This window comes from Aphelocoma coerulescens, chromosome 6 (genome assembly GCF_041296385.1).
Source record: "Aphelocoma coerulescens isolate FSJ_1873_10779 chromosome 6, UR_Acoe_1.0, whole genome shotgun sequence".
NCBI classification, from domain to species: domain Eukaryota; kingdom Metazoa; phylum Chordata; class Aves; order Passeriformes; family Corvidae; genus Aphelocoma; species Aphelocoma coerulescens.
In genome coordinates this window covers 18294297-18308086 of record NC_091020.1, presented here as the reverse complement: position 1 = coordinate 18308086, position 13790 = coordinate 18294297, and the positions used below count along the sequence as shown (strand labels likewise).

Genomic DNA, 13790 nt, shown 5'->3' with positions numbered 1-13790 from the left:
AGTTCCTTTGTAATATCCAAAGAAATCTCTGAAATTTTTCCAGCTGGCAATGAGAAAATGTTTGGTTTTGTAGAGCACTGACCTGGGTAAATTGTTGAGTCCAGAACTCTGTATTCCTTGGAAGCATTATGATGAGGGAAAAAAGCCTTTCTGATGGAATACAAATATTCATAGCTGAGCTGTAGACAATATTATCCAGCTAGGTGATTTTTAGGTGGGGCAGAAATGCATGTGAAATCCTTTCTGCTATCGGTGGGCTGGAACATGCTGACTAGTGCATCAGGTATGAATAGCAAGTGGAGCTTTTGCCAGATCTTTGCATACTCATGGTTAATGCTGTGGTGTGCACTGAAAGGCAACCAAAGGTACTTGGCCATTACCAGGATCAGAACCTCTTAACATTGAGGCCTCCGCTGAAGCTGGATCCCATGACCACATTTCTCTTTCTCCTCCACCAAAATAAGATATAAGATAATTAACTAATTTTCGTTACTTTTAGAAGAAATACTTCCTCACTTAACTTGAGAGGCTTTGCTAGGGAAAGATTTTGAATTCTGAAACATTTCAATGTTGCATGGCATAGTTCCAGGTTACAACAAGCTGGATATTAATCTTGATGTCTGTACTTCTCAATGTCTCAAATTAAAAAGTATTCCATTAGGAAACTCCAACTTTTGTTATCCATTAAATTCGTTCTTTTTATAAATAAAATTTAAATAAACACATGAATTTTGAAAACCAAATTTTCTCAAGAAACAGTTCTGTGAGCTACTTAGGGAGGAAGTGCTTGATCTCCATGCTGAAAATATTACTTCCCTATGAAGCTGTGGCTGTTTTTTCTGTAAGCAAGAACATTCTTTCAGGTGTATCAGCTAAGGTTGTGTTCTGTGTAATTTTGACATGAGCTAGCATGAAACAGCAAAAGTCATTCAGGACAAGTTTCAAAACTGTTCCTCTCCTGCAGAATATGAAACCCCTTTGGGCAAAACTTACTTTAGAGCCTTAAGCAACATGAGAATGTTTGTTTTCACTTGCTCCCTTTAGAGGAATGATAGGATGGAATCAGTGAATGGGAGTAAGATCTTTAAAAGGCATATGCAAATGTCTATACTGGAAAAAGCTGAGCTGCCTCTTTATTCTGGCCCCTCACATTTTTCATCTTTACAGGAACCAGTTGTAGAGAAACACAGAGCTGTTGACTGATATCCAGTCTGCAGCACAGAGAACTTTAAAAGGTGAAGCATGTAATACCAGTGCTTGCAAAATCCTTGGATTTTTTCCCCAAACCGAGGTATGTTATTTGGAGGTCTAAAAAGCCTTAAAACACAGCTCATAAGCAACTTACCAAAGCCAGAGAAAATACACCACACTAAATCTTTCTGATTTTAATAATGGCTCACAGAGCTTGAGGTGGATTGTCTTGTGAAGGAAATACCCCTGCTGAATAAATGTAGATTGACTCGTTTTGGGGCCAAGTGAGGATCCCTGCACTAAGAACACTCAGTTGTGTGTAACCTCATACTTTCACAAGACAACAGACTTGTGATTATGGAACTTCATTAAACAGTCCACCTTTTTTGGAAGGTGTGTCTCTTTTCAAACCACGGAACAGTTAACTACAGACTGTTGTGGTTTTTTAATACCCAGTTCTGGAGTGGAGAGCTGCATGTAGAAGCAGGATTTAACAGGCTTTTGTTGTCTGGTCTCATATATGTGGGCAGATTTAGGACACTAGCCCTTGCCAGGTGGGACATTTGATTTCCAAGCTGAACTTCATTCCCCTGTGATTGTGGGGAATTGTTATACTGAGGAGACAGAAGGAATCTGCATTATTAGTACCTCAAGCTCTGCTGCCATGAAGCAGCATGTCTCCAGGGGCTGATCTAGATTTCTTTTTCAGAGTGGACAAGAACCACTAAAGCAGCACAGTGTGTGCAGACTTTCAGGATCAGGGCTTGGCAGAGGACAAGTCAGAGTGTCAGAGTTTAACATTGCTTTAAACTTCAGGGCTTGTCAGAACAGTCGCTGCCAGTTTTGGTGATTTCATTGATGAAAATAAGGGGAAAAAATGGGAGAAATAGGATGATGATCTCTCATCATCACTGATTTTTCTGAGGTGTTAGCAGCACAGGTGTTACCAAAAGTCCTACAGCCAGTTGTGTCCTATGCACCCTGAGTAGGAGCCATTGTACAGCATGTCCCAAACACTGCATCACCTCAAAATGGTAACAGATTGTGACACCTGGCTAGAAGAGAACCTGTAAAGCATGACAGTGGCTTGTGCCAGGGTACTGGTGCACAGCATGTCAGAGTAGAGAGCCAAATGCATTTCTTTCTAAAAGAAGGTGACATTTCCCCATGTCACTGCAATAAACAAAACATCAGTATGAAGCAATTATGGATGTTTCATCTCAATTTATTGTAGTCAACAAATGCAGTAATGACAGAAATGAGACACTTTATATGATTATGCATTTTGTAAGCTGAATTAGAACAATTAGGAGATTAGAAGTGAGCTACTGAAGTCCTCTCTTTTATGAGATTTTCCCATGTCACCATGCTTCTCTGTGATGGCAAAGCATCTGTTGGAAGAAGAGGAATCCCACAGTGCAGAGAGGTTTGGAGCAGGTGTTAGCCCACATGAGAATAGACAAAACACTCCTTTGAGGGGTCGTCCTTCTGCACCACGTCATAGTCACAGCGCTCTTTGTTGAAAACAACTTTACATTTCTTTTTGTCATAAGCAACAGGAGTAGAAAAGCTGTCAGTGGCAAAGAGAAAGCAAATGTTAGCTTGAGAGCAATAAAAGTTTCAATAGTTCAGTGATTATAGCTTGGATTACTGCTGAGTGAGAGAGCTCTGAAACTATGGCTAAGGGCAGCTGAGCTAGCTTGACTACCAGGCAGCTGCAGCTTCCAGAGCCTCAAATGATGTCCTGTGCACTGAACTGTGTAGATGTACCAGGATGCTCAGCGCTAGCAAAGGGATTTCTAGGACAGCACTCTGCAGTGTGACATAAGCACAGGCTTGGCATCTTTTCTCTTTTTTCCCATTAATTTTTCATTATTTCCAGTTTGCATAAGATGTGGTGGCTGCTCCCTGACAGATTGTGCCCCTTAAACAAAGGCAAAGATCATAATCAAGCTATTTTGGACCTTTGAGAAAGCAGAAGAGGAGGAAAGGAGGATGTTGGAGAGACACTTCAGAGCTGAGCCTTGTCATTCTATGGTAGCATATTCACTGGAGAAAAGCACTTCAGGAAAGGAATTCAGTTCATCATAAGCTCTTTAGAGAAACTTCACTTAAGTCACTCCTTCCTACCCCCACTTTCTCAGCTAATGAAAGACTTAACTGCAGTGGAAGATGGGTTCACAAGTTCCTAAAAACTTAAAGGCAAGCACCAACTGGATGTGCCCAGAAAGGCTTGTGTCCATTCCCAGTCAGCAAAAAATGAGCTATGGCAAACACAGCTAAGGATCCAAACAATCAAGTGCTATGCGTTGCTTTCACTAGCTCTGTGACATGGGTGAGAAAAGGCTCTCTTGTGCCCTTAAAAACTCACTTATCCCCAGCAATGGAAAGCTGTGGTCATCCTACAGGCAGTGATGGTACCAAGAAGTTCAAACTTACAGGGAACAGCATTTCATTTCAGTTTGACTGCAGCTGCATCTGTAGCAATCTTCTGTCCTCTCAATGGGTCCAAAGGGATACAGTTTTCCATTCAGCATACAGCCTGCATAAGACAGCACCAAAACAGAACATGTTCTTTAAGCCTTCACCTAAAAGCTGAAGAGTTGAAGAATTATTTCAGCTTTCCTGAAAATGTTCTCCCAGGCAATAGTAAAGTACAAGGATTGGGGTTTTATTCTGTCAACTCCTGAATGAGCTCTACGTGCTGGAATAGCAATAGCAACCTACCACCAACAGCAATAATATTGCTGCAACCATACTCAGTTATTTGTTTTTCCCCTACTTTCGGCAACTTGCTGCTGGAAGCCCCTATTTGTGTCTTTCCAATGTCTTCCCCCTCCCTTGTATTTTGAGCCCTTCCTGGCAGCTCCATGCAGAGCCAAGCTACCACAGAGCAATCAGGTGACAGGACCTTCCTTGTTCTTACCTCTGTAGGGCCTCCCTGGAATTTGAAGTAAATTAAAGCAGTAAGCATCACCCAGGGTCACTATGATGCCCATTGCGACAAGGAAAGCCAGAAAGCTCTTCTGTAGAGAGAAAGAAGCAGATGGCAATTTCTCCCCTGTTTATGAATCAACATATATTATAGAAACTACTGCCCCCTCTGTAGAGCCCAGGCCATTCCTATGATGCTCATCAGAGGTAGTACTTGATGTCTGTACCTTTGGGATTATGTGAGCACAAATTACAGGAAAACTAGGCCATAGGACTATGTCGGTCTATTTATCATTGCCTAACTGTTGATTCAGATTCTGCAAACTCCTTTAGAGGCTTGAAGAGCTGGAACAGGGCACCATTTGAGGGATCAAAAGTGAAGAGCAGAAAAAAATACACAGACAAGATATACACTTCTTTCCATTGTAAAATGGCATATTTTAAACTGTATTTCATATTTATAAGCTTTAAAAGCATGGTCCTAAATGTTTGCAAAACTCTGAGTATTTTCACAAACATCTCTGAGGAAAGGATAACAGCAAGTGAAGGACTAGGAGATAATCTGTACAGTTTCTTGCAAAGAATTACAATACAAAGAACAAAATTCACAGTAATCTTCACAGAGGTGCCTTCCTGTCTTTGCATCTTGCAGGTTTGAAATGCAATCTAGCCACATTTAAAATGTGTAACCAGGTGATTCTCTTAAATGCTCTCCTGTTGCAGTTTTAAAGCAAGTACCTATCTGTATCCCCATTTACAAAAAGCCCAAACCAATCTAAACCTTTGACTTACCATTGTGGAATGCTAGGCTCCCAGAGAGCTCTAAGTTTCCAGAAAAGCTGAAGTGCTTTATGTGGAATCAGAGAGCAAATATTTTATGGTGCCTTTATGTTGTGCAATTCCGGTCTAAATGGGGGAATGGGGGGGCGGGGGGGGGGGCGGGTGAGTGAGTGAAAGGGGGGGAGCCTGCTCAGTGTAAATGCAGTTCCTTTGTAATATCCAAAGAAATCTCTGAAATTTTTCCAGCTGGCAATGAGAAAATGTTTGGTTTTGTAGAGCACTGACCTGGGTAAATTGTTGAGTCCAGAACTCTGTATTCCTTGGAAGCATTATGATGAGGGAAAAAAGCCTTTCTGATGGAATACAAATATTCATAGCTGAGCTGTAGACAATATTATCCAGCTAGGTGATTTTTAGGTGGGGCAGAAATGCATGTGAAATCCTTTCTGCTATCGGTGGGCTGGAACATGCTGACTAGTGCATCAGGTATGAATAGCAAGTGGAGCTTTTGCCAGATCTTTGCATACTCATGGTTAATGCTGTGGTGTGCACTGAAAGGCAACCAAAGGTACTTGGCCATTACCAGGATCAGAACCTCTTAACATTGAGGCCTCCGCTGAAGCTGGATCCCATGACCACATTTCTCTTTCTCCTCCACCAAAATAAGATATAAGATAATTAACTAATTTTCGTTACTTTTAGAAGAAATACTTCCTCACTTAACTTGAGAGGCTTTGCTAGGGAAAGATTTTGAATTCTGAAACATTTCAATGTTGCATGGCATAGTTCCGGGTTACAACAAGCTGGATATTAATCTTGATGTCTGTACTTCTCAATGTCTCAAATTAAAAAGTATTCCATTAGGAAACTCCAACTTTTGTTATCCATTAAATTCGTTCTTTTTATAAATAAAATTTAAATAAACACATGAATTTTGAAAACCAAATTTTCTCAAGAAACAGTTCTGTGAGCTACTTAGGGAGGAAGTGCTTGATCTCCATGCTGAAAATATTACTTCCCTATGAAGCTGTGGCTGTTTTTTCTGTAAGCAAGAACATTCTTTCAGGTGTATCAGCTAAGGTTGTGTTCTGTGTAATTTTGACATGAGCTAGCATGAAACAGCAAAAGTCATTCAGGACAAGTTTCAAAACTGTTCCTCTCCTGCAGAATATGAAACCCCTTTGGGCAAAACTTACTTTAGAGCCTTAAGCAACATGAGAATGTTTGTTTTCACTTGCTCCCTTTAGAGGAATGATAGGATGGAATCAGTGAATGGGAGTAAGATCTTTAAAAGGCATATGCAAATGTCTATACTGGAAAAAGCTGAGCTGCCTCTTTATTCTGGCCCCTCACATTTTTCATCTTTACAGGAACCAGTTGTAGAGAAACACAGAGCTGTTGACTGATATCCAGTCTGCAGCACAGAGAACTTTAAAAGGTGAAGCATGTAATACCAGTGCTTGCAAAATCCTTGGATTTTTTCCCCAAACCGAGGTATGTTATTTGGAGGTCTAAAAAGCCTTAAAACACAGCTCATAAGCAACTTACCAAAGCCAGAGAAAATACACCACACTAAATCTTTCTGATTTTAATAATGGCTCACAGAGCTTGAGGTGGATTGTCTTGTGAAGGAAATACCCCTGCTGAATAAATGTAGATTGACTCTTGTTTTGGGGCCAAGTGAGGATCCCTGCACTAAGAACACTCAGTTGTGTGTAACCTCATACTTTCACAAGACAACAGACTTGTGATTATGGAACTTCATTAAACAGTCCACCTTTTTTGGAAGGTGTGTCTCTTTTCAAACCACGGAACAGTTAACTACAGACTGTTGTGGTTTTTTAACACCCAGTTCTGGAGTGGAGAGCTGCATGTAGAAGCAGGATTTAACAGGCTTTTGTTGTCTGGTCTCATATATGTGGGCAGATTTAGGACACTAGCCCTTGCCAGGTGGGACATTTGATTTCCAAGCTGAACTTCATTCCCCTGTGATTGTGGGGAATTGTTATACTGAGGAGACAGAAGGAATCTGCATTATTAGTACCTCAAGCTCTGCTGCCATGAAGCAGCATGTCTCCAGGGGCTGATCTAGATTTCTTTTTCAGAGTGGACAAGAACCACTAAAGCAGCACAGTGTGTGCAGACTTTCAGGATCAGGGCTTGGCAGAGGACAAGTCAGAGTGTCAGAGTTTAACATTGCTTTAAACTTCAGGGCTTGTCAGAACAGTCGCTGCCAGTTTTGGTGATTTCATTGATGAAAATAAGGGGAAAAAATGGGAGAAATAGGATGATGATCTCTCATCATCACTGATTTTTCTGAGGTGTTAGCAGCACAGGTGTTACCAAAAGTCCTACAGCCAGTTGTGTCCTATGCACCCTGAGTAGGAGCCATTGTACAGCATGTCCCAAACACTGCATCACCTCAAAATGGTAACAGATTGTGACACCTGGCTAGAAGAGAACCTGTAAAGCATGACAGTGGCTTGTGCCAGGGTACTGGTGCACAGCATGTCAGAGTAGAGAGCCAAATGCATTTCTTTCTAAAAGAAGGTGACATTTCCCCATGTCACTGCAATAAACAAAACATCAGTATGAAGCAATTATGGATGTTTCATCTCAATTTATTGTAGTCAACAAATGCAGTAATGACAGAAATGAGACACTTTATATGATTATGCATTTTGTAAGCTGAATTAGAACAATTAGGAGATTAGAAGTGAGCTACTGAAGTCCTCTCTTTTATGAGATTTTCCCATGTCACCATGCTTCTCTGTGATGGCAAAGCATCTGTTGGAAGAAGAGGAATCCCACAGTGCAGAGAGGTTTGGAGCAGGTGTTAGCCCACACGAGAATAGACAAAACACTCCTTTGAGGGGTCGTCCTTCTGCACCACGTCATAGTCACAGCGCTCTTTGTTGAAAACAACTTTACATTTCTTTTTGTCATAAGCAACAGGAGTAGAAAAGCTGTCAGTGGCAAAGAGAAAGCAAATGTTAGCTTGAGAGCAATAAAAGTTTCAATAGTTCAGTGATTATAGCTTGGATTACTGCTGAGTGAGAGAGCTCTGAAACTATGGCTAAGGGCAGCTGAGCTAGCTTGACTACCAGGCAGCTGCAGCTTCCAGAGCCTCAAATGATGTCCTGTGCACTGAACTGTGTAGATGTACCAGGATGCTCAGCACTAGCAAAGGGATTTCTAGGACAGCACTCTGCAGTGTGACATAAGCACAGGCTTGGCATCTTTTCTCTTTTTTCCCATTAATTTTTCATTATTTCCAGTTTGCATAAGATGTGGTGGCTGCTCCCTGACAGATTGTGCCCCTTAAACAAAGGCAAAGATCATAATCAAGCTATTTTGGACCTTTGAGAAAGCAGAAGAGGAGGAAAGGAGGATGTTGGAGAGACACTTCAGAGCTGAGCCTTGTCATTCTATGGTAGCATATTCACTGGAGAAAAGCACCTCAGGAAAGGAATTCAGTTCATCATAAGCTCTTTAGAGAAACTTCACTTAAGTCACTCCTTCCTACCCCCACTTTCTCAGCTAATGAAAGACTTAACTGCAGTGGAAGATGGGTTCACAAGTTCCTAAAAACTTAAAGGCAAGCACCAACTGGATGTGCCCAGAAAGGCTTGTGTCCATTCCCAGTCAGCAAAAAATGAGCTATGGCAAACACAGCTAAGGATCCAAACAATCAAGTGCTATGCGTTGCTTTCACTAGCTCTGTGACATGGGTGAGAAAAGGCTCTCTTGTGCCCTTACAAACTCACTTATCCCCAGCAATGGAAAGCTGTGGTCATCCTACAGGCAGTGATGGTACCAAGAAGTTCAAACTTACAGGGAACAGCATTTCATTTCAGTTTGACTGCAGCTGCATCTGTAGCAATCTTCTGTCCTCTCAATGGGTCCAAAGAGATACAGTTTTCCATTCAGCATACAGCCTGCATAAGACAGCACCAAAACAGAACATGTTCTTTAAGCCTTCACCTAAAAGCTGAAGAGTTGAAGAATTATTTCAGCTTTCCTGAAAATGTTCTCCCAGGCAATAGTAAAGTACAAGGATTGGGGTTTTATTCTGTCAACTCCTGAATGAGCTCTACGTGCTGGAATAGCAATAGCAACCTACCACCAACAGCAATAATATTGCTGCAACCATACTCAGTTATTTGTTTTTCCCCTACTTTCGGCAACTTGCTGCTGGGAGCCCCTATTTGTGTCTTTCCAATGTCTTCCCCCTCCCTTGTATTTTGAGCCCTTCCTGGCAGCTCCATGCAGAGCCAAGCTACCACAGAGCAATCAGGTGACAGGACCTTCCTTGTTCTTACCGTTTTTGGCCTCCCCTGGCTTGTGAATTTTAGTCCAGCAGGTTGCATCACCCAGGGTCACTAGGACGCCCATTGCGATAAGGAAAGCCAGAAAGCTCTTCTGTAAAAGAAACACAAAGCCTATGCCATGGATTTTATTCCACATTGCTTAGCTCTGTTTTCAAAAGCTGTCACTGAACCTGAATCAAAATTAGAAATAACGTTATGTGTACATGAAAATAGTGGAAAAGTACACTCCAGATATTTCCCTGCATTGATGGCTTTTTCATTTAGGTGGGAAGATACAAAATGGCATGACATTACCGTCTCAGCAGCATCGTTCCCTGCCAAAGTCCCATCTCTAGAAATCACACAAAACTTCAATAGTATTACAAACTTGAAAGCCCTGTCAAACTCTTGGTCACATTTGGCATTGGAGAGGAGATCTCAGATCTAAATCTGTTCCAGTTGGTTTTTTGACATAGGTGGCTGGGCAGAGAAGAGAGAGATAAATGTGTGTCTTTGGACAAAATTTGAGTGCTGTACATTGTACTTAGCATCACCTGAGCTATCGTGTCAAACCATGAAGTCACAGGTTGGGAATTGACACAGCATGCACCTCCTTTTGTCTAGTGGGGGCAACAGCTAAGCTTCGGTGAGAGAGCTTCAGATATGTCCCCTCGGACCTGCTGAACATCCACAACTTTTTTTTCAAAAAGCCTACATGGCTTTGTAATGATTGTTATACTGGGGTAGAGGGACTGGAAAAGCAGGAGAGAGCACAGGTTTATTTTGATGGGTTGGTCCAGCTGATAAAGCAAAAGTTTAGGAATAGCCAGAGACTGAGAAGCAATGGAGGAAGTTATTTAAATTTTCTTGATAGCACTTGCAGACTAACATGAAAGGATTTTAAAATGAGTAGGTCTTTCCAAGTTACTGTTCTAAACTTCAGAAGCTGTTGATGTCACTGAGACTGTTGCTGCTTGAAACTGGGTTTAAAACACCAGTGAGAGGTTTTGGGTTTAGGCAGCGCTGCTATCTGCCTTGGCTTACTTGAATCATAATGCTGTAAGACATTGAAAGATCCTGAGCCTTAGGCAGGTGGTGAGCCAAGGAGAAACTCCTCTGTCTGCTGTGAAAAAAACCTTGATATTTTAATCCTTGATGTCCTGCTTTCTTATAGGACTGAGTGACATTTATGGTGTAGTGAAAGCAAGGAGGAGGAGGATTTATGGAGTGGTCTGGGAAGGGTGTAATGCTTCATTTTCATTGTGGTTCTATGATATGGAGTTCCTGAGGCTTTAGACTAGAATAGAGACAATTGTCATGCTGAGCACCATAGCCAGAATGAGAGAAGTTAAGGGGAAAGACTGAAAAACTACTAAAGTGTGCTATTCTGTAGTGCCTGAGTCAAGTCTTTGCAATAACACAGATAGTCCATGCCATGTCACTCTTTATAGAAAATCCTTCATTTGTTGCACTGTCTTCTGTTAATGTTTTATAATTTTTTTCCTCCAACATTTTGCTTATCATGCCATTCCTGGAAATGCCAGTCAGATGAGCTTGGGCATGCTCCTCTCTCTAAAGATCAAAATTTTAGACCTTCCACTGAAACTAAAGAGAAACATAAGTGAAAGTCTGTGGTGTTCAATCAGGTATCTGAATGGGCTTTATGCTGCAACAACTAAATGATTTGCCAGCTAAGTAACATAAACTTAGAAATAAAGTTTAAGCAGAGAAAGAGCAGATGGTAATTTTTCCCTTGTTTATGAATCAACATATAGAAACTACTGCCCCCTCTGTAGAGCCCAGGCCATTCCTATGATGCTCATCAGAGGTAGTACTTGATGTCTGTACCTTTGGGATTATGTGAGCACAAATTACAGGAAAACTAGGCCATAGGACTTTGTCGGTCTATTTATCATTGCCTAACTGTTGATTCAGATTCTGCAAACTCCTTTAGAGGCTTGAAGAGCTGGAACAGGGCACCATTTGAGGGATCAAAAGTGAAGAGCTGTAGAGGAATTCCTTGTGGAACAGGGGCATGAGATACCCCAGGAGAGCTTGGGCATCCCAGGGCTGTTGCAGAAGTACCCCTGACGGGGCCTCAGGCTGAAGACAGGCTTGCAAGGCACCTGCTAGCAGGCAGCCTTGAACAGCCTTGGGAAAAGGTATACACTGGTCAGCTCCCCCGCTGCTTAGAGGCTTTCTCATGGGAAAGGGGCGTGAACTTTGCAAAGTATAACTTGGTGTAAGTGAACAATAAAGGGGAGCACGATGCTCAAATCGCATCGGTGTTCATATCGTGACTCCGGCTGGTCCCCCTGAACCCGAGACCCCCCCCCAGCCCCCGCTAAAAAGAGCAGAAAAAACTACACAGACAAGATATACACTTCCTTTCATTGTAAAATGGCATATTTTAAACTGTATTTCATATTTATAAGCTTTAAAAGCATGGTCCTAAATGTTTGCAAAACTCTGAGTATTTTCACAAACATCTCTGAGGAAAGGATAACAGCAAGTGAAGGACTAGGAGATAATCTGTACAGTTTCTTGCAAAGAATTACAATACAAAGAACAAAATTCACAGTAATCTTCACAGAGGTGCCTTCCTGTCTTTGCATCTTGCAGGTTTGAAATGCAATCTAGCCACATTTAAAATGTGTAACCAGGTGATTCTCTTAAATGCTCTCCTGTTGCAGTTTTAAAGCAAGTACCTATCTGTATCCCCATTTACAAAAAGCCCAAACCAATCTAAACCTTTGACTTACCATTGTGGAATGCTAGGCTCCCAGAGAGCTCTAAGTTTCCAGAAAAGCTGAAGTGCTTTATGTGGAATCAGAGAGCAAATATTTTATGGTGCCTTTATGTTGTGCAATTCCGGTCTAAATGGGGGAATGGGGGGGCGGGGGGGGCGGGCGGTTGAGTGGAAAGGGGGGAAATCTGCTCAATGTAAATGCAGTTCCTTTGTAATATCCAAAGAAATCTCTGAAATTTTTCCAGCTGGCAATGAGAAAATGTTTGGTTTTGTAGAGCACTGACCTGGGTAAATTGTTGAGTCCAGAACTCTGTATTCCTTGGAAGCATTATGATGAGGGAAAAAAGCCTTTCTGATGGAATACAAATATTCATAGCTAAGCTGTAGACAATATTATCCAGCTAGGTGATTTTTAGGTGGGGCAGAAATGCATGTGAAATCCTTTCTGCTATCAGTGGGCTGGAACATGCTGACTAGTGCATCAGGTATGAATAGCAAGTGGAGCTTTTGCCAGATCTTTGCATACTCATGGTTAATGCTGTGGTGTGCACTGAAAGGCAACCAAAGGTACTTGGCCATTACCAGGATCAGAACCTCTTAACATTGAAGCTGGATCCCATGGCAACATTTCTCCTTCTCCTCCACCAAAACAAAAAATTCCTCTCAAATCAAAACCCTGTTGTTACTCCTGTGGAACTGCTCAGGCTTTGACCTGAGTAATCATAGAGTATATGATCACTTTTATATGTGCACTTTCCCAAGAAGTGATAAATTTCAGAGTGCTAATCGAGTACTCTGCTTTCTCTTGTTCCTGCATCCTCTTTTCAGGAAGCAATATCTGACTGTGTCCCTACCTACATTTAAAAATACTTCATTACAGATGCTGCCAAGCAATTCAAAACTCATTTCTGTGGGTGACTTACTATCAGCTACAGGAAATTTAGCCTATGATTTTAAAGACTCTGAAAAAATAAGCTAAATCATTCGATGCTTTTTTTCTTAGATTAAACACAGAGTTATATACTTTACAATTGTGGCAAGAAAAGTTGTCATTTTTTCCTGTCCACTATGTATTGCTGCGTACTAATAATAATTAATTTAATCCAAAGAATTCAGCCGGAGCAAAAGAAATTAAAGTACATCATAACATAATTCCATGACCTCTCTGGAGGAAATGCTAAAGCTGAAGTCCATGCAGGTTTGATAATTCTTTAGTAAGAAAGACATAATTAATGAAAAGTTTGTAAGCATTCAATCTTCAGACTAAACACTTGGCTTCTTTTTTTTTCTGATGTAATCACTACATTTAAAAGTTCAGTTTCATGATAGTCATGTTTTCATTGAGAAAACTCAATAAATATTTCTCATCCTTTGCTTCTGGCATGGTAGATAACAGTACTTTATCATCTAAGTCTCCCTCTTGTCCATGTTTACAAAGTGTTGAGTCAGCTTACAACCTTTCTCAAGTGAGTACAGCAGTTTTCATCTTCAGTTCTGTAGCACAGATTTATTTTCATTCCTGTAACCCATTTCTGCACAGTCTCAAACCTGACAGTATCTCATTTCAAATCTGAATATAGAACAAGGTATAAAAGCTTGTAAGTGTTGTGGAAACAACCTCAGATACTATGAAGGACATAATGTGTTTCCTGTATATGTATCCAGGCACCTCATCAGCTGTCTTAAGCACCATATTGTTCTAGATAGAAAACACTTGCTTTCCATCCCTAAATTCTTCTCACGGGCACTGTTGTTAATACAAATTTTATACTTTACACAGTTGTTTAAAAATCCTATTCCTTCAAAATGATAAAACCTCGCCCCCC

General features: G+C 41.1%; 2 protein-coding genes across 2 annotated transcripts; both read right to left on the bottom strand.

Annotated features, from left to right (window-relative positions):
• Positions 1 to 2395: 2395 nt before the first annotated feature.
• Positions 2396 to 5024, bottom strand: LOC138112435 (beta-microseminoprotein-like). Its single transcript, XM_069019551.1, has 4 exons — positions 4918 to 5024; positions 4118 to 4217; positions 3631 to 3733; positions 2396 to 2761 (listed from the first exon to the last, which is right to left on the bottom strand). The coding sequence occupies exons 1-4, from the start codon at positions 4918 to 4920 to the stop codon at positions 2632 to 2634; spliced, it is 336 nt and encodes a 111-aa protein (XP_068875652.1). The 5' UTR covers positions 4921 to 5024; the 3' UTR covers positions 2396 to 2631.
• Positions 5025 to 7505: 2481 nt separating this feature from the next.
• On the bottom strand, positions 7506 to 12086 carry LOC138112434 (beta-microseminoprotein-like). Its single transcript, XM_069019550.1, has 4 exons — positions 11978 to 12086; positions 9228 to 9327; positions 8741 to 8843; positions 7506 to 7871 (listed from the first exon to the last, which is right to left on the bottom strand). The coding sequence occupies exons 1-4, from the start codon at positions 11978 to 11980 to the stop codon at positions 7742 to 7744; spliced, it is 336 nt and encodes a 111-aa protein (XP_068875651.1). The 5' UTR covers positions 11981 to 12086; the 3' UTR covers positions 7506 to 7741.
• Positions 12087 to 13790: the final 1704 nt, after the last annotated feature.

Coding starts and splice junctions, on each gene's coding strand:
- LOC138112435 (XM_069019551.1), bottom strand. Junction 3,734..4,117: donor TCCAGGGAGGCCCTACAGAG/GTAAGAACAAGG, acceptor TGTCTTATGCAG/GCTGTATGCTGAATGGAAAA. Junction 2,762..3,630: donor GAAATGAAATGCTGTTCCCT/GTAAGTTTGAAC, acceptor TGCCACTGACAG/CTTTTCTACTCCTGTTGCTT.
- LOC138112434 (XM_069019550.1), bottom strand. Junction 8,844..9,227: donor GCCAGGGGAGGCCAAAAACG/GTAAGAACAAGG, acceptor TGTCTTATGCAG/GCTGTATGCTGAATGGAAAA. Junction 7,872..8,740: donor GAAATGAAATGCTGTTCCCT/GTAAGTTTGAAC, acceptor TGCCACTGACAG/CTTTTCTACTCCTGTTGCTT.